Genomic DNA, 24,600 nt, shown 5'->3' with positions numbered 1-24,600 from the left:
TAAAAGCTTTAATCTCTTTGTTGAAATACTTCAAGTCTTTATGAAAACACTGTCAAAATCAGCATTACCTCCTGTGAAGGATAGTCCAGGGTAAAGTCCAAACACAGCATGGAGATTATTCTGTAATCAGAATCAGAGGTCTGATTCACTGCTTGGTCACACAGAATTCTCCAGCCCTCCATGCCATGTCTCCCCCTTTCCTCCATCAGAAAATGTTTTGCAATGGCACAAATCAAGCTCCTGAAACCTTCATTGCAAATCAAAAATCAAGACAGCTCAAGGCATATAATTTGGGTTATGATTTGCAATATTCGTTAAGAGAACAGCCAATTCAGGCAAAGAAAAAAAATCCTGAGCAAAAATAGTGAATACAGAGTTTGTTACAGCAACAAGACTGATGGTCTCATCTGTAATGATCTAACAGTGGCTGCCTTTATATGGTACCTTGTTTTGATTTTCATATCAATAATTACATTATGTGCCTCAAAACATCTGGCTGGCTGGTTGGCTTGATTCATGCTGAAACCATCCTGTCTGTGGATATGTATTGGCATAGGAGCTATTACGGAGTTACATAACAGACTGCAGAAGCAGCAATGATTCTTCAAAATTTTGTGCGACACCAGGTCCGGGGAGTGCTCACCGCTCCCTTCTGCCCTTAGAAGCTACAACTTGAATACTGAGTTTCCCAATGCCAAATTAATGCAGTGGCACAAAAATTCCTCCTTATTCTCTTCTCCAACAGCTTCCCCCAGGCACAAAGTCAACACCAGAGCTCGTACACACTGCATGATGTCACCTTGTCACCTAATGAAACATAGAATGAGAATTTCTGCATTGTCCTGACAATTCCTGGTCAGTATGGTCATGCTGGGTTGTAACTTTCAAATAAATTGCACTTTTCTTTTGGCTGTTGTAAGGGTCCACATGGCTGCCCATTCACAGGGTTTTGCATTTGCTACCTCATGTGTGGCCTTAAGCACCTATGAGGCAGCCTTCAATTAGGTCAGCCAGTCTAAAACACTACCATGGATTTGTCTGGCTTCTGCACTTCTTGGTATTAAATGGATTCAAACAGTTTAAGGGACTATTGGATATTTCTCTAATTTGTTTTGAAATTACCATATACTCTTTCCTCATATGTAGGGCTACAGAACCTCATTGTGAGCTAACATGTAAAATAACTTTAAAGCAATCACTAAAAAGCCTGTATTTCCTTCCCCCTTTTCCTGACTTCTTAGACTCCAACCTAAACTCTCAAAGCAGCTTTTCTGTTTGGGGTTTCAGTATTTAGCATGTGTTTATCTGCTAGTTCTAGGACCAAAGCACAGGTTTATGTAGCATCAGCTTTCAAATATCATCTTCTGACCTAAGGGCAAAATGTAAATTTTAAAAATGGAGCCACAAGTAAATTATTACATGAATTGCAATAATCATTTCTTACAACTGTCAAAGTTGCCAGACCACCAGTTCTAATTTTATTTACATTGCAGAGAGAAGCTATAAAGTGAGTGGGGAAGAAGAAGAAATTGTCTCTACCTATTATACAAGTGGTCTTTTAAGACATTTTTAATATTATCTTCCATATTTACAACCAAAGTACTCCGAAGCCACAAGATGCCTGTTCTGACATCTCCATTTAAACAAATACAAGTAATTACACTGCTCAGCATAGTGTATACAGTCATTTGTGTTTGCCCAAGGTTGTTATCAGGAAGACTAATGAGTGTTTGACATCCTACAGCATCTGAGTTTCCTTGTATAGGTCAATCCCTTCAGAGCAGACAGTGGCTGACAGATGTCCAAGAGCTGCTCCATGTGCATGGGCCACGTCAGGGCACATGGTCCAGGGAGAACACTTCAGCTTAAAACTGTTTGAGCAGTGGCAGGTTTTGTGTTGGAAGCATGAAGACCTGCAGCACTGAGTTGATATTCTGGGAGAAGAGATGGTTTGACTCTTCTAGAATTTCCTTCATTCCTCTCTAAAGCAAGAGCAGAAGCCAGGGAGAAAAGCACAAGTCAGGATCTCCACGAGGTCCCTATTCTGGCACAAGTGGTGCTGATACTTGGGGCACAATGCAAAGACACACATTAGTTCTAAAGGGAAGGATTTAATTTTTTGCATGACTTGTCTGGATACATGATTCATTCAATGGACCAACAATCAGGTCCATTGATAAAATATAAAATATCTTTTAATATAAACTCATTGCTTGCTCCAAAGTTAAATCTTTGCCTGAGCTCTGATTTCCACAATGATTTTACAATGTGAGGTTTGAAGAGTCTGTATTTTCTAAAAGGACAGATTGTAGGTCACAGATTAAGAAATGGTTATAGACATCTGAGTCAAGATTCTTTCCACTTAATTTTTTTAAGACATACAGCTCTGTGCAAATTCACAAGCTTCTGACAGTCTCTCTGATCAAAATCTCTGTTACTCCTCTAGTACATTTTCCTCTGCCTATTCCCCACTCCTCCCTGTATCCTAAGGCCAAATTATGCAAATAAATGTCTTGGGTTTTATGACACAGACACTCTTGAGAAATATTAATCCAAAGTCACATTAAGTTTTTCTTGCTTCAATTTCCCTGACAAACTTGACAGACAGAGTAGTTTTTCAAAAACCTCACTAAGATTCAAGTTATCTTCCAAATAAGTGCTAATGCCTAATAAGGCAAAGCCAAAACAATTCTATGATTTTGTTCAGAGAATTGTGCAAGTCATGCCTTTTAATGATCATTAAGGTTTTTTTAATTATCTTTAATTCTGAAAGGGTCTGGTTGAGCATGTAGAGGCAATAAAACTTTTCACTTAAACTCCCTAATAGATGAAAATTGTAAATTACGATGTATAAAGTCAGGGGTGCCTGATTCACTAGACCTCAATGTTCAAAGGAAAAGGCATGTCCTAAGTCCAGACAGATTAAAAGCAAAGAAAATCCCAAACCAGCACCCTACTGTGAAACTACAGAAGACCAAAGGACTTGTCAGTATTTGCTGGGCTATATAGACCCACCTGACTTTGTTGTGCAAATCAGTGATATAAATTCACAACCATTATCTGACATACACATGAAAATATGTGTTTGCACACACACCTACATATACATGAATATGTTTACATATACAGCTACTTGGGGAAAAATCAGGCTAGCAGAGCTACAAGGGAATTGGGTAAGAAGTTAGAAAGAAACTAAATGTCATAGAACAATTATAACTTTGACTTCTTTAGAGATACAGTAGTGCTGAATCGAACATTTGTGTTACCTACTGTAGCCCTCATGGTTGCAAAATTGGTTTTCTTTTAAAGGTAGTTTGACTTGCTGAAAGGACTTTCCATCCCAGCCTTTACTCAGTGAGTAGCCCTATTGAAACCAGTTCTAATCTGTATTTGCACAACAGAGCAAGACCATGCTTCAGTACTGAAACTAAGACATACCTGCCCAGACAACCTGATCCTGTTTGCCTCTGCATGAAAACAGCTTAGTTAGGAACAATGAAGCCACTAACACAGCCGAGGCAAGAAGCTCTCACCTGAGAAGGATTAGCAGGAAATCACAGGAAAAAAGTTTTGAAAATCCATTCCTAATGCCCAAGGTATGAAACTATTGTATAATGTAATCAAGACTTTTAAGAGTAGCAACCAAAGACCCTTGATAGGCTCTGATTCAATTGCAATCAGCAATCCGTTATATAAGTCAGGGCAGAATGCCATAAAAGTTACCTTTGACCTTAAATGTGACCCTAGTGACCTATTATGGGCATTTGTTTTTCTCTCAATTTCTATTAGCAAGAGGAAGCACATTTCAGGTTACCTGTATTTCTCCTGAGCAATTTTTTTCAATTCCTACCTGTCTACCTCATCAAAACTGCCTCTGCCTTCCACTCACCAGAGCACACAAGATACTTTCCAGGACACAGAAGGACTGCCACACTACTGCCATGAAAACAGTACTGATGTAAATTCAAATTGCATGTATCAATCCTGATGGTCATTATTATTTTAATATTTCATTCTGGAGTTAATATTCTGGATGATCACTGTCAGCTGGGGATGTATATTTAACCACACCAGCAGTGCTGTTAGGGCAAAGAGAAAAGATTTATCATTCTTTCAGGACGTAGGTCATGAGGTTTTGGGTTGGGGCATTTTGTTGGGGGGTTTTAATTTTTTGAGACAAACAAATTTGTCTCATCATATAAAAAAAATAAGTCAATAATAACAATCCTTTTTCCTCATTAGTTCTTCACTAACAACATCACTGCGATGTTTTCTCAGATACTTCACTTGCATTAGAGCAATTTTGTTGTTTTTCCAGTTCCAAAGCAGAACAATAATGACAGTAGCATCCAAAAGAGTTTCTTGTAATTGCCTAAATTGTACAGCACCTTACCAGGATGTTAGTAAAACAGCCAAAGAATTTCACATTATAAAACTGGGCATATCATCTGATATAGCAATTTTGAGCACATTTTCAGACTAGTCAGAGTTTATAAGCTTTCCCAACTCTAGTTTAGCCAAAAGTCTTTCATGGACCATCTGGTTCTAATGAAACAAAACTAGAATATTTGGTGTCTTTTTCACTATGTTACATTAAATTAAAGCTTAAAACATCAGTAAAGTAAAATCCATTCTTTTTATATTATGTTTTTGAAATTAAACATTAAGTATTTTGGCTAAGTAAACGTGTTTATTTTAGTAAAACTGTACAGCATATACTATATGATAGAATCAGCAGAATCCTTAGTTCACTTACTCTTGCATATTCCTGGTCCCTCGCCCACTGAGGCAAAGGGAAGTATTTCCATTGACATCAGTGGGCTCTAAATGAGGTTCCTGCTGTGAGTGACACCACATCCTTACTCATCCTAAAACGTGAATGAGGTTTCAATACTTCTCCTGAGAGAAAAGGTTCAAATTATGCTTACAGTAGCTCTTCCTAAATTATGTAATAAAAGGACCCAACTGTGCATCCCTTACACACTTGGTAACCCAGCTGAAATTCAGTGAAATCAAAAGATAAATGTCATAGGAGGTTTTATAGTGGAAAGGCATTGTGAACTATATAATCTCTACACATACGCTATCTGGCAATAAATTGGCACTTTGGGTGCAACTTTCACAGGTGCCTGAACGACTGTACCTTCCAGCAGCTGTTGAACAGCAATGGAGTTTTGAGAATCCCACCCCAAATGTGGCTTATCACTTCTGAGCTCAGCCACAACAGGTCACAATTGCCTGCACTTCACCATCAGTCTTAAAAATTTGTTCTGCAAGTGGAAACAGAGAACAGGATTTCAGGAGATGTGTAGGAGAAAATTCCATTTTTAACATCAAAAGTACCTCATTCTGTAGACTCAAAGAGGCCAAATCAAGCAACCAAGAAGGTCAACCAGCCACTGCCTGAAGAAGCTGCCACCTTCCACAACTCAGCTAAGGTCAACTGACAGCAAATATGATCTCTTACTTATGAAATCAGTTTGTTTTACTGCAGCAAGTGGCCATCATCTTTTTACTGTCTATTTTTTCTTGCAGTTCCTATCACTAGGAACCCTCACTCCAGAGATTTATCCCTCTTGTAGGAAACCTAATAGTAAATATCCCACACACAAATACCACAGAGGCTGACAAAGATGCAGATACCATTCAAGGGGCTATCACAGCCTGTTCTGTTCTATTCACTCCCTCAAATACAATTTTGCTGGTAAGGTAGCCTTCATTTTGTTTCTTCTTTCTGTTTTTTTTCTCCTTTCTCCTCGGTAGTTTCCAGGTTATAATTACAAAATAGCTAGAAGAGATAGTTCCAGCCCTGAATTCCTTACAAAGTCCCCTAAACAGGAGTTTTTCTGCAGGAAGAAAGGGCTGAGAGAGGACTGCATGAATTGGCCCATACGGAGTTACATGCTAACTGTTGTTATTGTTCTCAGAGAGTGCATTTAAGGTTTTGGGAACAAACAATAAAACGAACAGCTGAACAATTTTAATCATGGCCCAGTTCCTAGTTACAATTATTTTTAAGCTGTCTCACCATTAGCTAGACTCCGATTTTTTTTCCCCAATGAAAAAGTACATTATGTAAAACTTGAAGAAGTATTGACTTTAAATGACAGGGAAAGTAAAAAACAGATTAGAATAGATTCTGAAATGTAGCATGCTATGATTTGTGCTATTAGCCCTGCATTTTTGTATGAGTTACGCATGATTTTTAAAATATTCCATTCTCTATATACCTCATGTACTAGCCAGTTCTCTAGGAAAATATGCTTTCCTAGATAAGTTGAAAGAGTGGCCTCTGAACTATAAGACTAGACAGAGAATATCAGATTTTGACCACAGACATGTCTGAACAAAACTAGAATTCATGCTCATATGAAAGGCATATTTCATACAATCTGTATTTCAAAATGCTACAGCAGGGACACATCGAATCAAAGAAAGATGACAGCTCACACAAGGAAATGGGAACAAGAGAATAGGATGGCACAAGGACGTGAAGACATTTGGAGAGACTACTGACCAAGAATATGCTTTTAAGATCCCCTTTTCATTCATTTAAGGCCTGATTCAATTACTTCCACTGGAGTCAACAGGAAGACTTGTGGTCTTCAGTGTCTGTTATTGTGGCTTATTACTTGTGTTACAGTAGCACACTGAATATTGAATTAAGTTCAAGCACTGTAATACCAGGTGCTACACAAACAGCCACAATGGCATAATCCCTTTTTACCAGTGCTTGCATCAAGCAAGACCTTGAGTCATGTAGGGGGAAAAAAATACAGCAAAAAAACCATGGGAAAGAATCCAAAGGGAGCCCAAGGGATTTAAAGTGGATTACAAAAAGAGTCAGCAGCAAAGCAAGACTGGTTGCCTGCCCTTTCTATTAACCCATTCTGCCTGTTGATGAATTTTGGGCCAAACCCACACCACACAATATGAATGGTAATTGAGTGAATTTAGTAAAATGCTTACCTGCTAAATAAAGTGAACTGCCACTGTCTTTCTACTCAAGGAGATTCCTTGAGTACTGCAGATGTACTGCTGTAAAAATACTCAGTGTGTAGAAGGCAGGAATCACAAGTGCTCCACTTGCAACTCTTGTTTTTAATAAGAATTCTGCAGAAAAATGTCATAAACAGAAACACAGAGTCACTCCAGAGGTTGCCCATTTCCCCCAGCCCACAGTACAGCAGGACCAGTTATAGCCATGTCATTCCTAACAGCTGTTTGTCTCATCTGTTGATGGATGCTCCAAGCTAACAGCAAGCAATCTGTTCCAGCACTTCACCTCCCTTGCCATTAGAACTGCTTTCCTCACTTCTAATCAGAACCTTTCTTGTTACAGTTGATGTTATTAGTTCTTCTCCCAGTATGTCCTCTCTTAGGTCTTCCCTTCTTTAGGTTAATCAAGCCAAACACATTCAGATCTCTCCTTAAAATCACCTTGTCAAATGACATTCAGCTTAAGACCCACTGTTACCTTAGTGATTTTCTAGAATTTCTACTTGGGTTGTCCATTCTGCATTTACACAGTTGATTACACCTGGCTAAGTGTAATAACTTCTACTTGTCTGTCAAACAATCTCTGAACTTCATTTCTAAATGTATTTTTGAATTCTAATTATTTTCTTAAGTGCATATAGAATTAGTATCAACTGCAAACTTTATAAGCCTTTATTCAATATCATCATAAAGGACACTACTTAAAACCTTGAATACTGGGAGACCTCAACAGATACTCATTCAATATATTAAAAAACTAATAAAAAGTAGTATTTAGATGCACTTAGTAAGCCTCTTTTGCACCCACTCCACAGCAGGTTAATTGAGAATATTTGCCTTTATTCTCATTGGAATGTTATATAAAACAATATCAAAGATCTTACTAAAATCTGTATAGACTTGCTAGTTCTGCTGTATCCAGGGTCTGCTGTTCTGTTGTGGATTGGGTTGACACAGAGAACTGATGCAATTTGTTACTGACTGTTCTTCATACATTGGGTGCTGTTGTCTGTGTATTCTATGTGTTTGAATTTAGGTTGTTTGTAATTTCTCCAGAATTTGGAGGGAAATTGTATTTATATTGATCTGTCTGTTCTTTCTAGCATTTCTTTCTCCTCCTTTCTAAAGCTAGTCACTACCTTTTTCCTTTTTCTCACCTGTCTTCAGTGAGTTATCAGTTATAATTATTCTGAACCTCACTTTCTTTAAAAATCTCTAAAGGTGTTACATAAATTTCAGATAATCTGAAACCATTAAGTTAGTTAAATACCATGCAGTTAAATCCTACAACTTCGTGAAAATACACAGAGAAGCATGAAGGTTCATTTTGCAATTTCCTGAGTTTTTAAGTGTTTTATTTCGGAATTTTAATTGCCCCTTCAATAAAACCTTTCTCCCCTTTTTAAACAATTGGTGGAAATGGCTGGTTATTTTTAGCAGCATGTGTTAATTATTGCCTAGGAACAAAGCTGGATCCTTCACATACAGATTTAGTCTTATGGCTATGAGGAATAAATGCCCTGTTTGGATCCTCTGATGACTAAAAAAATTATTTCACATCTTTCCTTCCCAAGAACTATTGCACTGTGCAGAAATATCAGTGAAATGTGGCATCTGAACTAGTTAAACCTATTCCACAGAGCAATTTATCCTAGCCACAAAAGAATGCCACAGAATCACAGAATCAATTCATTTGGAAAAAACCTTGGGGTTCATCACATCCAACCTACAACTTATTAACACCTTATCAACTAAACCATGGCACTAACTAACCGTGCCACATCCAGTCTTTTAGTGTCAATGCTTTTAGATGGCAAATAAAAATCTTCAAACACAGTTCAGAGGGGGTTTTTTTGCAGTGAGGCATCATTGACTTCAGCCAGAGCCAGGTCAGATTCAAAAATGGCAATGCCCTCCATCTACTGTCTTTCCTCTCAATCAAATACAAAGCCAAGGTTAATCTAAGTAATACTCTTAAGCAAATGAAAGGGTTGCTTGCATCCCTGCAAACAGTCTTGACACCAGCTTACTACTAAATTCCATGAATGTGCAATTATGAGAGTCCAGAAATTCCTATCTACCTTGGCAACATAATACACACATTGAAAGTGGAAAAAGAATCAGCAGAAATAGTCATAATAATCACCAACCTCATCCCATAGTTAGGTTCCTTTCCATCTTACATTCAATGTGGAGAGAGTAATCAACAAGCCGTTTATTTCTTTGTAACTCTATATTTCCAAGAATTTTAAAAACAAAAAAGAGTTAATTGTGAAAACTTAAATCATTTTCATACTGCATAATTAGAATACTACATGAGAATATTTAGGTGTAATTGCCTCATTTATTTTATTCTTTTTCAACTGTTGATAAACATGAGTCTAATGATTCCAACTTCTAAGAATCTCCTGCCCACTAACCACAACTTTTCAATGCAACATCCAAACTACTTAATAGCATCCTGTAAGTACAGTTGTTTTCAAAATAAGAGATTATGGAATAAACTCTAGACAGAAGGACAAACTCATAAACAATTCAGATGATTTTTTATACAAAGATTGGCTGGAATATCAAACAAACTGCCAAAAGTTATGCAGCCAGCAGTTAAAGTGACTTGTGTACATTAATTCAAGAAAAAGTTGGATTATGCTTTGGAAAAGAAGGAAATACTACAGTACAGCAGCCACTAGCCTTTTTTCCCTCTTTTTTTTTTTTTTTTTGTACAGCTGGGATTATGGTTAGATTGTTAACAAATATACTACAATTAGCAAACTTTCTTCTTTCATTTTCTGTAATCTGCAAGAAAGTTTCCCATGGTTTTACAAGGCTGACCAGTTGGTTCCCTTTGCAAGACTGCATTTATATCTCTACTTGCTGAAGTAAACATGTCTCTTTTTTTTGGCTTAAGAATGCCTAGCAGCACTTTGAAAAGAAATTTGAGCCTGAAAAAACAGATGAGAAAGACCAGATAAAGTAGAACATCTTAATGAGTAGATAATTCAATAGATACCTGGAGAACAGAAAAATTGAAACAAAGAGGATCTTCATTTGTTACATGTTCTGTCATGTTCCACCCTTTTGTGGTCATCAGGACTTATCACACAGCAGGAAAAACAATTAGATACAGGATAAATAGTTCAGGGAAAAGAACAACAATATGAAAAGTCAAACGCAAATTCATTCTTCATCAAACTTTCATGTCATAATAAAACTGATAAAAATTGTTTTTGTTGGCGACATGATCACTAACTTTGCCAGAAAATTAAAACACTAAGATAATCACCAACCCAGGAAAGAAGAAAAAGAAAAAGCAGAAAAAAACCCAAGATTTCACAGAGCTTCAAATTTTCATTGGGAAAGAGAAGGCTCAAAGATTTCTGGGATCAGTATAGTCAGTCCTGTCTTTCACTCAAGCTGTCGTCCTGGTGCCACAAACAGAAGGAGTAAATACAGAAGTGGTCAGAGCCCTGAAGGTTGGGTAACTTGATTGCAGTGACCATGAGATGGTGGAATTCAGGATCCTGAGGAGAGAGAATCAGGCAAGAAGAACAATCACAACATTAGACTTCAGAAGAGCAGATTTGGCCTGATTAAGTAGTTTAGGAAGAATCCTGTGGGAGAGTCCTGGAGCAAAGAGGGGTCTGGGATAGAGGGTTAATTTTCAATGACCTCCTCTGTGGTCTTTGAAAAATGACCAAAACTATCTGTCCCCACATCCAGGAACTCAAGCAAAGGTGGATGAAAAGAGTGGTCCTGAAAAAACTCATTCACAAAGGGAAAGTATACAGGATGTAGAAAGAGAGGCAGGTGAATCTAGGAAGAATACAAAGGCAGTGTTTTACCACACTGAGATTGGATTAGGAAAGCCAAAGCCCACCAGCAGCTGAAGGATGGGAAAGGGAACAAGAAAAGCCTCTAGAAAGAGGCTTTTAGAAAGTATAGTGGCAGCAAATGGAAAACCAGGGGAAAAGTGGGCCAGCTGCTGAAAGATACAGGGTACATCAAAAAGGCCAAATTGCTCATCTTGATATGGGAAAGACCTTTTCCATTTTTCATTTTCATAAGAATAATCAGTCACTGGAACAACCTCCTAAAGGGTGAAGTGCAGTCCCCATCACTGGAACTTTTCAAGATACAAGAGAACAGGGTGCTAGTTAATCTCCTCCAGACTCCCTTTTCTGCAAAAGGTTGGACCATATATATGTTCTTACAATGTCTCCTTCAACATGTGTTGTTCTGTGGTTCTCTGATTCTAGGATTTTATATTCAATGCCCTCTTTACCTCAGTCTTTAATAGGAAAAAATTTACCTTGATGAATCCCAGGCCCTGAACATCAGTGGGAAAGTCTAGACCAAGGATTACCCTACCACAAAGGGTAATTAACATCAGGAAGCAGTTAACCAAATTGGACACCTATGAGTCCATGGGACTTTTTAAGATGTACACATTTGTGTGGCCAATGCCATTGTGAGACAATTCTATGAACACTTAGGGTGCTCAGCACAGGTTTCTATGTGGGAAAAATTCTGATTCCTGTATTCAAGAAGAGCAAGAATGAGATTTTTGAGAACTACAGACCAGTCAGCCTCACCTTGGTCCATGGGAAGGTGTTGAAGCCAATCTTGGAAGCCATTTCCAAACATACTAAGGACAAAAATGTGACAGCCTCTTGTCAGAATGGATTTAGGAAATCACCTCTTCTATGATAAGATTAGTCTAGTGGATATAATTTATTTTGACTTTGGAAGGGCTTTTGACACTATCTTCAATACCATTCTTAGAGAAAATTAATATGAGTTAAATAAGTGGAGAGGAAGGTGGGCTGACAACCAGGTGAATGGCTCAAAGGGCTGAAGTCAGTGCTAGGAAGTCCAGATGAAAACAGAATTACACCCATCCTAATTAGTAAATAAGCCAGAATGAGAATAGAATGTCTGACAGGTAGCTGAAATGTGACATCATCAGATGACGTTCTACATGCTGGAGGGAAAATCTAACAGGTTTAAATTAAGACAGAGTAGATTTACTAGAAAGCTTTTGTTTTCTTGATTCAAACATTTATCATAATTTCAGACCAACAGCTAGAGTTCATATTTTGTAATCATAAATTATGGCAGGATGAAACTTGTCTGGGCCTGCCCTTTATTTCATTCTTAGTTTCATTCTCTTAGTCTTTGAGGAACAAGTAGTCAAATTAGGAAGTCCTCTTACAAAATGGTTTACAAGAAAGCAGGGTTATTTCTGCAAACAATGAAAAAAGTCCATTTGTTGAATAGCTATTCACAAGAGAGGAAGATAAAATGAGGTTATTTGGAAAAAAAATATCATGTCAGAAGGTCTTCACAGTGATGGAGATGCCACAGTGATGTTGTGATTTACCTTGGCATGAGGTAAAAAATTATACACTGAAGCCCCAGAGAGTAAAAGATTCACAGTTGCACACTCAGGATGTTACCAGAAACAAAGCTGTAGAACAAAATAAAGATCAAATACTAAATTATGGACAAAGGTCATGGAGAAAGGCAACATTTCTAAAAGAGAAAGCCTGAGATAGTATCTGTAAGCAATGCTAGTGACAAGGGAGAAAGGGAGAAGAATTATGCCTGCACATGTTTATTATTGCCAAATAGGCTGAAAAAAAATTCAGCATCACTGTTATGGTATTTTCTTTCACTGGACCTAAAGGACAGCAGCAGTGGAATCTGCTGTTTGTGTTAAAGTGTCAGGAGGAGAAAGATCAAAGACATGGAAACATCTGCTTTTAGAAGCCACTTGAAAAATAATTATGCAATAGCCTGTGAAAAACATCTGTTAGAAATGCTGCAGTCCACCCATTGAATAGAAGAAAGACACTTCAAGAAAATATAAGAGAGACCTGAAGAGGATCAGGGCTCATTTTTCTCTTGAAACATCCATTACCTCAAACCTAAACTGAAACCCAAAGGTAAATTAGCAATAGAAATATATGACAGAAGCAAGCAGCATGAGAGACCACTGCCAAACAGATGGTACAACCTGCTATTACATAATCAATACAAATAGTTCCAGAAACCATGCTTAGCATGTACTCTTTCTGAAGACAAACAAATTGCTTCCTGGGAATTTTCAGCCCTCCCATTCACACAATCTAAGGCCTTCCATCTAAGGAGCTCTCTGATCCACAAGAGCAAGGCTATTCCAGCTCAGCGCGTCCGTGCCAATCACTCTGAGAAGCCTAAGTTCACACCAGATCTCCACTCATTATATGTGATTGATTCAACATCCAAATCTTTCAGGAGGACTACTGAGCCCAAAACAGAGCTGTGTTAACATTATCTACCTGGATTTTAAAACATCTTACTTACCCCTTTTTAAAACTCTCTCCTTACCCCTTTGATGTGCTGTACACACTCAGCAGCTCATTCAGTACTGGAATACATGTCCTGATAGGGGATTTTATCTAAACCATTTTAGTCAGCAATTAAGATACACAGTGAATATCTGCTCTTCCCAGGTTCCTGCTGATTAGCAGAAACTGGCTGAACTCTGAGGTTTAACTCTCTTCTACCCTGTGCCTACTTTAGCAGAAGTAAAGGAAGAGTTCACATTTTAGTTCTTAAAGAGCCAAAAAAAAGCAATACCTCCCAACTTCTGCATCAAATAACCAGCATAGATACATGTACATATCAAATGGCATATTACTGAGATTCTTCATTGCATGTGACAGAAAGAGGCTGGGTATGAGACCTTTGCCTCTCTTGTATACTCAAGTTCATGCTCAAATTCAATTGCATAACAAATTCTGCTTTTCCTACCAAAAGAAATTCCCCTTGGGTCTCAGAATAGACCCCCCAAATTAATTGTGATGTGTTGCTGCATTTGCCTCACAAGTGGATATTTGTCATTAGGAAGCAAACACTTGCTAGAGATACAATATGGTATCTAATATGCTTTGAGATCCTCAGAGGTAAGGAACAAAACACAGTAATGTAAAATATTATTTTCATATCAGTAAAAGAATTACTTCAAAATGCAGTCACTTTGCTGCTTATCTGTCAGAAGAAAATAGAACAGAGGGAGGAGGTGTGGTTTTAAACATGCCCAAAATAACTTTAAAGCAGATTTTTAATCCATAGTAATCCACAGAAATTATATTCTCAAAACAGGGGTTTGTAAGAAGCATCATTGCAGTTTTTTGTAGTTATTTTCATACATAAATACAGAATTTATATTATATTATTTAGGCTCTGTTACTCACAGTTCTTTTCTGACCTATCAACAGTACTTAATAGAGATGGTTTAATGAGTGTTTTGTTTTCTCTAAATTTTTTTAAAGGAACATTTAGTGAACCCAAAGTTCAACCCTAGTCTTCAGGGTTTGGTAAAAAACATCCATGGTTTTCTGCCTAAAAGCATTTACAGATGAGGAGTAAAATGCACTGAGTATGACAGATTTAGGTATTTGTCAAGGAGTGGGAGGGCAGGTGGGAGAAAGCTATGAGTATGTGCTGCTGTCCTCAAGTGTTTCCTTGAAACCCATAGACTCCCAGCAGCGTTCCAAAACAAGATCAGTGTCACTCTTAAACATTCTTTTGCACACAGATCTCTCTTCTAAGTCCCATGGAAGAATACATGTTTTGGAGCTCTGGGAAGGAAATTTATGAAAATTCCCTAGGTTAATATGACAGCAGAAGAGCTCCGCCTATGACATCACTTTAATTTAACTGCAAAAGAGAAAAGATATTGAACTCTATTGCCCTTTGAATATTTTGCTCAATTAAACAATGCAAAATTTGGCTCAAGTAAACCATCTTCAAATTCCTCTCTCCTGCAGCTGGAATGCAGTGAAGACATCAGCTGAAGAACAACTATTTTAACAGAGCGTGATGCATTCTGGTTTTGTGCTCCAAAGTACATGGAGCACAAAATAAAATATCATGGAATGAGATTCCTGGATTACAGCAGGTTTGCCTGTGGCATTCAGGAAGCATAGCAATTGGCTTCAGTCTAGAATTTCCACAGCTAACACAGGTCAAGTGTGTCAGACCAATTTCCATGTCAGTAGACCAGCATGTACACATAAATGCTATATGGTTGCTCCCTGACTGTAAATGAATCCAGTAACTGTTCATTACAATGCTGCCACTGACTTCTAGTGCCAGCTAATTTAACAGTCAGTGTAATTTATTCAAAACCTTGGGTAACATGTCATCTGTATTAAAAGCAGAATTGCCATTTAGTGACAATTTCAAGTTGCCTAGGATGGCAGGGGGAACAAATAACTATGCTTACTAATACATTTTTGGGGTTTTTTAAGAATAGCTAGAAAAGGAAATTCCAGCATCTTGACAGATATGAGGACTGACTTACACAGAGAAGCTAGTTTGAATTACAGTAGAGTATGACTTTAAATGCAAATCTTCCAGATTAACCCCTGAGATAGCAACTTCTGGTATGATTTCTCTTGCACAGACTTGCCTGAGAATTTGTGCAGAAAATTAATCTGAGGCAATTTATCAGAAGGAGTGACTCTGTAATAATTTCCTATAATAAAATCTCTGAGACTTCTGGTTCAAATGATGTTAGTTTGTAGCTTCAAGTCCTTTTCTACACCTGACTGGGCTGTCACCTGCACAAGCTGATCAGCTCCACCAGACTCTGCTCCCCAGCTCTACTAGTGAAGAAGCACAAGTGTGATGGAGGCTCCCCTGTGCAGAGGGTCACACTGATATTTTCACTCAGCAGTGCTCTCTTAACAGTTCACAGCCAATCTTCATGCACATGAGTTAAGACAATTCCTAGAAGACACTAGAGTAAAAGAATTAATCCCTTTCTCACATATGAATGAGATGCAATCAACACATCAGTGAGACAAACTGTGTAATTCCTCACATAGTGAGCAGGGATTGCTCCTGTCCAGCAAATGGACTTTGGCCCATGCTATAAATCACCACAAGCAGTGAAAGCCCTGGAAAATCTTAGCCTCTCTGGAAGAAACAGATTTAATCTGGCCTTCAGACATTTGGGTGAGGAAAATACAATGTATAAAGCTGCTCACAGAAGGTCATGAACCACTTGTACTGTGTCATGTTCTGAAAGCAACACATGATAGTCAGTTAAATGTACTTAGAACACATGAAATCAGACAGGTTTGATTTCTGTCAGCTGCTTTATGAATCCTCTAGTCTTACCACTTGCTTATCTTATGGGTCTCAAAAAATTGTTTTAAGTTAATTAGCCATCAATTAATATTATGCCCATTTCCACTTAGAAATCTTGTAGGATTTTCCAATTTATTCAGGCATGCTTCAAACTATCCACTTTACAGCAGAAGGAAATAGCTTATCAGCTAAAGAACAATGATGTCACCAATTTTTCTTACATTTTTGTTACTAGCCAACGTATAGATTATCATAGATTTTTTTAAACTATAAATCAAACTACAAAAAAACAAAAATATGTAGTTCCTTGTCTGGGACATTAAAGATGTGAACATAAAGTTCTACAGTACTTAGAATTTTGTGGAAACTATTACAGAGTGGAATGAAACTCTATATATGAGTGGAGCCTTGCCAAGACAGTTTAGCTCCCCAAGTAGACAGGTAAAATTTAAACTAGCAGCACTTCAAATTCAAAGACAAAACTTGAATCTCAGTACAGGTTTTGAAACACTTTTGCTATTGTTTCTTAGCTCCATGTACCATTCTTAAGCATCTTCCCACTGCTAACGCATAGAAACAGTATGTCTCTAGAAATTGCAAGTAACATAATTAATGAATTTTAGTTTATTTTATTCGTGGAAGGTCGAAAATGAAAAATTTACTGATTTCTTCCTTCAAAATTCTCATTCTATCACTTTTCCATTTTGAATAAGGTTGAAATAGATCTTGCATCAACAAAAGCACAAGCCTCTGCGATTTGAATTCAAGCAGTAACTACTTTCAGGTACAGCAGCACCAAATTCTTGCTCTCTGTGGACTGCACATGTTCTGTATCATGCCAGGTCTGTAAGAGCAAAACTACAACAAGCTGGTTGTATCAGGTCTTCCACACCTCATTGGCTGCAGCAGCTCATTTTCTAATACCCATTGTAGTGCCACACCTGCATGGCACTGCATCCTCTGTGCTACAGACACAGCTCTGGAGCACGAGCAGCAGAACCTTGGGCTCTCAGCAACAGGAGAAACCTCAGCAGTGCAGTCCCTGGGCCTCTGCACAGAGCATTTGGATCATTCCCTTGGATTTGGGTATCTAGATTCTGCCTAAGTTTTTCTTTGTGCACCTAAGTGCTTTTTTGGATCTCACTCTAAATTCTTACATATCATAAAACCTTTTCCAAAAACTCCATTAATTTCTCCAGCAATTATCAAAAGAACATGAGACTACTTCACTAAACAACAAAATCAAGAATGTATTAAATTGTTTTTCTGGTCTGAAATGAATTATGAAAGAAAACACATCTGCAAAATAAACCTAAAACACTGGTTCTAGAGCTTAAATCACTTTATAATAAAAAATATATGTAGTGACTTCAGAGACCCTACTGTTGCTAGATCATAAAATCTAATGCTTAACTGCTATCAAGAAATGTGTAAAGATACATAATTAATCAGGTATATGCACACACTTTGCTTTTCCACACCAATAAATACAAACACTGCACAAAACTCTTTGCAATGTCCTCCACACTACTGAGAGATTACACAGCATCTGCATGAAAACACACTCCTTCTGCAAGGAACACAGAATTAAATAAATACTGCATGATCTAGAAACAGCAGGACATCTAGTCCAGGCAAGTATAACGACTTTGCTGTGTTTTCTTGGGAAACAAAAATACTCTCCTTCATCCTTTCAGAGCCCCAAGATGGAGATAACCAGCATCATTTCTCAGAGCTGGTGTCATAAAATGAATTAAAATAGTAGGGACATGTTGCTAATATTAAATAAACCTGTTGGAATGAAAAAGCATCTGTATACATAGGATTAATAAGGACATTCTCCCCTTCTCTTTACCATGTAAAATAAGAAAACTCTAAAGGTTTTCAATGCATCACCCTTACAGGAAGTATCTTTTATTCCTCCTGGCAGACTTTAAGTATTCAAGCTGGAAGATGTGGGTTCTACTTTCATCTTCTTTTGATTTATATAATGATCCTGTTTGTTTTTATGAGCTCAGTATACTGTCAACAACAACAGGACTCTCAGCTGGGCTTTGTGGATGCTGATGCTGAGCTGAAATTGAATTTAAATGGCTCTGAAATTTGTCTGAACCACAACCTTCAGATTCATGACCAAACTTAGGATGGAATGAGACCCGTGTTCTGTGCCAGGGCCATTCTTCTTCTACATGGTTGTTTCATTCCCTTGACACTCCAAGGATAACATCCCTCAGGAGGGATGGAGGTTTTGCTTCTCTCAACAGCAGAAAAGATGTAATACTAGGAGAGCCCTTGGAACTGAAAAAGGATGGCCACATAGACATTATCAGCCCATGTTTCTGACCATTTCAAGAAAGTAACGGAAGCAGGTGAGCATGCAAAATCTCTAATCACAAAATTGAATTTCAGTGTTAGTATTTTGGATCGGTGTTTTAACTACAAGGATCCATAAAAGGTAAACTTGGAAGAGGAAAAAAAATCAGGTAACATACAAGATCTGTTAGACGTGTCCTCTTAGGGGAAAATATCCATAAGGTCTTTATCTGCCATGGCTCAGGCTCACTTTCCATGAAAATTCCTGTAAATGAAGATAATATCTGGGGGGAAAAAAAACCAAAAACATAAGTCAGGGAAGTGCATGAAGCAGCTCTTGAAAATGCTGATTAGTGAAGTCATTGCAAGTTTCACTAATGTGATATTAATTGCTGTGGCTACATTTGTTAAAGAAGGATCCAAAAATACCTTTCAATAGCAGGAGCAGAATCAAGAAAGAGCATTCTGTGCTCTTCCAGGTTGTGACACGTGAATACAAAAAAGTTCTTGTTTTGTTCTGCTAAAGAACATTTCAAGCACAAGTTCAAACTACTTATGTCTAAGTCAGGGGTTGCCTCCCACTAAATTCAATAGCACCAAGGGATGGACCTTCAAAAAGCTGCAGTTATGGGAAGATGTTCACGCCCATATGAAACCAAAGGTTTTATTTTTCACTCCCCATCCAGTTCTCCCGTATCTCTAATATGCTGTACTTACTCTCAGCTTCTAAAATATATTATTTTTTAAGATGAAGGGTGTGGGGAAAGCAGAGAAACAGGGAAGGACAGACTAAATAAGATCACAAAGCCACACCACATTTTCAGCAACTAGCTGATATCCTATGAAACAGGATTTCAAACCATCTTTGCATTCCCTACTAACAAATTCCCAAGAGCTTTCTGTGTATGATGATAGCAAATTTTTTTTTTTTTTTTATGATTTTTCAGAAAGGGCACAAACTGATCCTTTGGAGAGATAGTGCGTTTTATCTGCAGGGACTTTGTAAACAAATTGATCCAGATGTTTTGCTTTAGAACTCTCCAGACACAGTAAATTATTCCTTACTACATCAACACTTCATTTCCTCTATTTGCAACTAATATCTCAAAACAGAACCCTTTTCAAAAGACAAATAATTGAAATGTTGTATCAGCATTAGCAAGATCATTTGGACACTTTATTTTAAAAAAATCTGTCTTCTATATATGGATGCATTTGGTTACATATAATCGTTTCCAGAAAGGATCAAGATCAAATGTATTAAGAATGTATTTGGATCCTTTTCCTAAGCCACTGAAAATTTATCAAAGAAATACTGAGAATTGGATTTTTCCTTTCCTTTGTTACATGATTTGTCGCATTTATCTTTAAAAAACCCCTAGACATGTGCAATGGTAATGGTCTCCAAAGTCTGAGTAAAAACTCTGACAACAACTAGTCTATGCAATTAGAATGAAACTAAAGTGAGAAAAAGGGCAAATAGACAGAATAGGCATACGGACTAGGCAAAAGATATTTAAGAATATTTGACAATATAGACACATATACATTAAAAAATTCATAGAGAAGAAAGAAACCTGCTCTCTGTGTTTCTTGGTGGCATGCCAAACAGACTGCTTCTCATAAATGCATATAAAGATTTTTTTAATGAATTTCTTTTAAAACCAGTAACAAAACCAGTTAATTTACTTTAAAGATATAAGGGGCTTCCAGGAGTATGAAGACAAATATATTACCTGTAAAAGGAGCCCTATTAAATATATCCCAGATGAACATACTGTATCAAAACACATTTTGCTAACTTCCTTAACTACCTTTGGATGTTTCTCTTTCATTTTAAAATGTAAATGTTTCTCCATAACATCAAAATAATCTCTCCTATTTACATGCTTTCTGAAGATCTCATACTGTCAAATACAGCAACCAGGTTTCCATCCTGTGCCTCCAGAATTAGAATATTTGCTTTAAAATGAAATCATTGGTAGCTTTCCAGTTACTGTAAGGACAGCAGGATCAACTGAGTGCACAGCAACAGATTAGGAAGCAGGTGGCTTGAGGCTAAATCTAAACAGTTTCCTCACATAGCTTTGTAAAGTGGGGTGCAGATAACTCCTAATGAGTGTTAAGGGCTGTCTAGTCACTTAGTTGTATAGAAGGTCTAGACAGGTCAAGGTCTAAGGATCAGAGCTCCTAATTACATTCTATTAAATGCTCATTAGTTGTAAAAGATGTCACTAGAAGAACCATCAGAGATATAGTGCCTAATTATTAAATATTAGTGCCCTCTTAAGACCCTCAGGACTTGAAAAACTATGATAACTTGAAAAAGAAAAAGAGACAGCCAAAAAGGAGGTGAATCTGAGGACACAGCTGAAAATTGAGGTCATTGTTCTATATCACATTCCCCATGTAAAAGAGGAATTTGAAACTCATCATCTATTGAATCAGTCAGTATTTGGCAGCATCATTTCTTATGTTGAGTTAAACCATTTAGGAGACAAATTTGGAGAGTCTTTCATTGCAAAATGAGCAAAAAATGAAATACATTTATTTCATAACCTGTATTTGCTACAAACACAACTCACTGAACTGTTGCTCATTCTCTAAAAGCTAATAAAAAAGAGAAATAATTATGACTAAAACCAGCAGGCCTTTTTACTTCCTTTAAAGAAAAGCCTCATATGAAATCTCTTGTGGTTTGGTGGTGTGCACTGTTGCTGACTGGCAGGACAGGATTTGGCCATGCAGCTCCCCAGAGGCTGTCCTTGTGCTGTTTTTCTCCCAGCACTCACACTAGGACAATACATCAAGCTGGACAGATAAAAGGGAAGAGCACCTGTTAGCCATGAATTCTGCAATGAAATATTTTAAAACAGCAACAACCAAAGTGAGTAGTAAATAAATAACAGGCCCAGGCTTTGGCTAGAGGGAAAAGGCACCCACAGCCAGGAACACCAGCACCCAGCTGCGTCAGAAGCAAAGGTAACTCCTGTGTCTCAGGTCAGGGAGTGCAGTATGCAGTGCCAAGGACTGATCTTTTCCAGCTGTGAAGATCCCAGGAGACAGAAATATGGTCCCCAGGTTTAGGAGAAATCTCCTGAGGTTCCCTTTAAGGGCAGCACAGCAGTGCTGGAATAACTGCAAAGTATTCTGACATTTCCCTCCCTCCTCCTCTCCTTTTCCCTTTTCCTTTCCTTTCCTTTCCTTTCCTTTCCTTTCCTTTCCTTTCCTTTCCTTTCCTTTCCTTTCCTTTCCTTTCCTTTCCTTTCCTTTCCTTTCCTTTCCTTTCCTTTCCTTTCCTTTCCTTTCCTTTCCTTTCCTTTCCTTTCCTTTCCTTTCCTTTCCTTTCCTTTCCTTTCCTTTCCTTTCCTTTCCTTTCCTTTCCTTTCCTTTCCTTTCCTTTCCTTTCCTTCCCTTCCCTTCCCTTCCCTTCCCTTCCCTTCCCTTCCCTTCCCTTCCCTTCCCTTCCCTTCCCTTCCCTTCCCTTCCCTTCCCTTCCCTTCCCTTCCCTTCCCTTCCCTTCCCTTCCCTTCCCTTCCCTTCCCTTCCCTTCCCTTCCCTTCCCTTCCCTTCCCTTCCCTTCCCTTCCCTTCCCTTCCCTCCTTTCTATTTGAGCACCCAAAAACATGACATTGTTCAGACTTCTTGGACCTATGAAACATTTTGGAAAGTGAAAGACTCCAGGTTTTACCATGACCTCTGGTGCTTCTCAGTCTCCTGACAGCCCTCAAATTACCTGGACTGCAGCCTTGCTTGCAATATCTTGGCTCTGCTGTTCCCTGTCTGCCTGGAACCAATTAATGCATTAGCACAGAAAAAGAAAAAAAAATTAAAAAAAAAAAAAAAATTAATCATCCTTCTCTGAACCTCAAAAGACTCAAGTTTTGGACAGACCACTATGGAGATGGGGCAAGATCTGAACTGTTACCCCTTCCTAGCTGAGAAAAAGTTTTGCTATTTATTTCCCTTCTTACCAACTGCTATCTAAGTTGTGGAACTGCATTTATCAGGCTTGCTTCCCTTCCCTTTGTCCTTTATAGCACCCTGGTAGAAGCTAAAAAAGGGCACCACCTCCCCTTTTTTCCTCCCAGGATTCAAACTGCCCAGTACAAGGTGGCAAGAACCTCCTCTTTATCATTTTGTCTTTTGGAGTGAATCTTTTTTAGCCTCAAACTGCAGTATACCAATGCCAACAGGAACACACAACCTTTTTTACGTCACTCATAAATTGAATAACTTCCTTCTTCCTTCTTCTGAGGCGAATCTCAGAACCTCATAAACCTCCTCTGTTTCCTGTAATCCTATCTATCCAGAAAAGCACCTTTTAGTACCATTCCCTTCTCCTGACATAGTGCTTCATCCTCCCTGAGACTCACAACCACTCCTCCTGCCCTGACAACCCTCCACCAGCCCTTCCCACAGGCTCAGGGCATCCCTAAGCACATACTAAGGCTGAAAGAATCCTTAGACTCAGAATCTGAGGATACCCTCACTCCTGGCAAGCCTCTGCCTCCTCCTCCTACTCCATTCTATCTCTGGTCCTTGATAAGGAGAAAAGGAGGCTGTAAGGAAAGCCTGTAAGAGCAACTCACGTCAGCAGTGCACCAAACCCTGCCTTTGCTTTACCAAATCAGCCTCTAGATGCTCCTCAGGGCCAGCATGGAATTATTTAATAAAATCACACCATGCCCACAGCAAGCAGAAAGCAGCACAGACACAGCAGGATGGGGTTCAGTCACCTCTAGTGCCAGAAAGATGAAGCTGAACCTCAAGCAGCTTAAGCACTCTGCAGATCTCCATGTCCTGCAATCCCAGAGCTACCAGAAGGCCCTGATCCCAACTTCAACTTCTTTTAATTTTTTGTCCCTTTACCATATTTTCATTTCTGTCCCAAAATATTCCTGTATTTCCTTTTTTACCCTTAAAAACACAAGAGTTGGCTTTTTAAAATGCCAATTAACCAAGAACAGAGGGGAAATGACACATCAGGAGTAAAATGGAGCACTCAATTCTCTGGCTTGCTAATTAGGATTTATGTACTGGAAAAATCCAATTCCTGGCACCGGTGAGTTAATAAAGAAATGAAAAAATGTCTGGAAAATTGGAAAAACTGGTATAATTGTCTAAAAAAACTAGCACATCTGGTCATTTCCCCACACATTGTTATTAGCACCACAATTATTTCAGCAGGAGGCAAGCTGGGAAGAAGTAATACATGACCAATGAAGAAAAGCAGTAGCAAGAAAACCTATCACTCAGGCACTAACTCCTGAGAGAAAGCAGACTTGGCCCTAAACAGAAAAGTCTATTTTAACATGCACCCCCTTAAACACTGATTTATAGTGTTTAAACTGGAGATAATTATTTCCACTAGGGGTATCACAACTGCAAAATTACCCTGTTTTTTCTGTGAAGTCATTTACATTGGTACATGAGTTACTAATGTTTTGCTACTTACCTGCTTTTTCTAGGGGTAGGGAGGAAAATATGAGGTGCAAAACAAGACAAAACAGATCCCCAGATAGTAATTCATACAGCATGTATGTGTGTGTGAAGAGGATTCACTTACATGCTCCTGAGATTATAATGCTTAGCATAAAGATTTCTTAGACCATACCACTGAATGTGGTAAGTTACTTGTCCTTCTTTCATAATTGTTTTTATGAGGAAGGCAAGAAAAAAATCCCAGGAATATTGCAAATTACAGCTTTGCTGTGTTGATTCTCCTTTAAGATTTTTGCTTTTATATATTTGCATAGTAATGTTTCATGATATGATAATTTCAACAGTATAATGGGGTTCTCTTGCTTATTCTGCAGCACAATCCTTCAGAAATCTTATACAGAATAAGCTTCTTGCTAACATAGTGATTACTAAGACCTTTTTCTTTTTAAAACTGTCCATATAATTACCAGCCATGCTTCATAAGTATGATAATTTACGTTGTAGTTAAATTGGGCAAGATCCAGTAAGGGAGTAAGGGAATTCAGTGCTAAGCACTATCTTTCAGTACATCAGATCCCACTGGAAAATTCAAAAAGGAAAGTCTTGGGCTCTCTATTCAATTCAGAGGATAAATTCATGCCTCAGAATTTAATCCAAAGCAGCCAACATACCATGTAGGCAGCTGATGGCAACATATTCAGG

At 38.1% G+C, this 24,600-nt stretch overlaps 1 protein-coding gene across 1 annotated transcript in view; it reads right to left on the bottom strand.

Annotated features, from left to right (window-relative positions):
• Positions 1 to 6,969: 6,969 nt before the first annotated feature.
• Positions 6,970 to 24,600, bottom strand: part of LOC141729243 (uncharacterized) — a 74,406-nt gene continuing 56,775 nt past the window's right edge. The window contains exons 3-4 of the mRNA XM_074542143.1: positions 18,633 to 18,737; positions 6,970 to 7,113 (exon numbers count right to left, since the gene is read on the bottom strand). Of these exons, the coding sequence (XP_074398244.1) occupies positions 7,102 to 7,113; positions 18,633 to 18,737 (117 nt within the window). The 3' untranslated portion in view covers positions 6,970 to 7,101. The remainder of the gene's footprint in view (positions 7,114 to 18,632; positions 18,738 to 24,600) is intronic.

This window comes from Zonotrichia albicollis, chromosome 6, assembly GCF_047830755.1.
Source record: "Zonotrichia albicollis isolate bZonAlb1 chromosome 6, bZonAlb1.hap1, whole genome shotgun sequence".
Lineage (NCBI taxonomy): Eukaryota > Metazoa > Chordata > Aves > Passeriformes > Passerellidae > Zonotrichia > Zonotrichia albicollis.
This window is presented reverse-complemented; position numbering and strand designations above follow the sequence as displayed.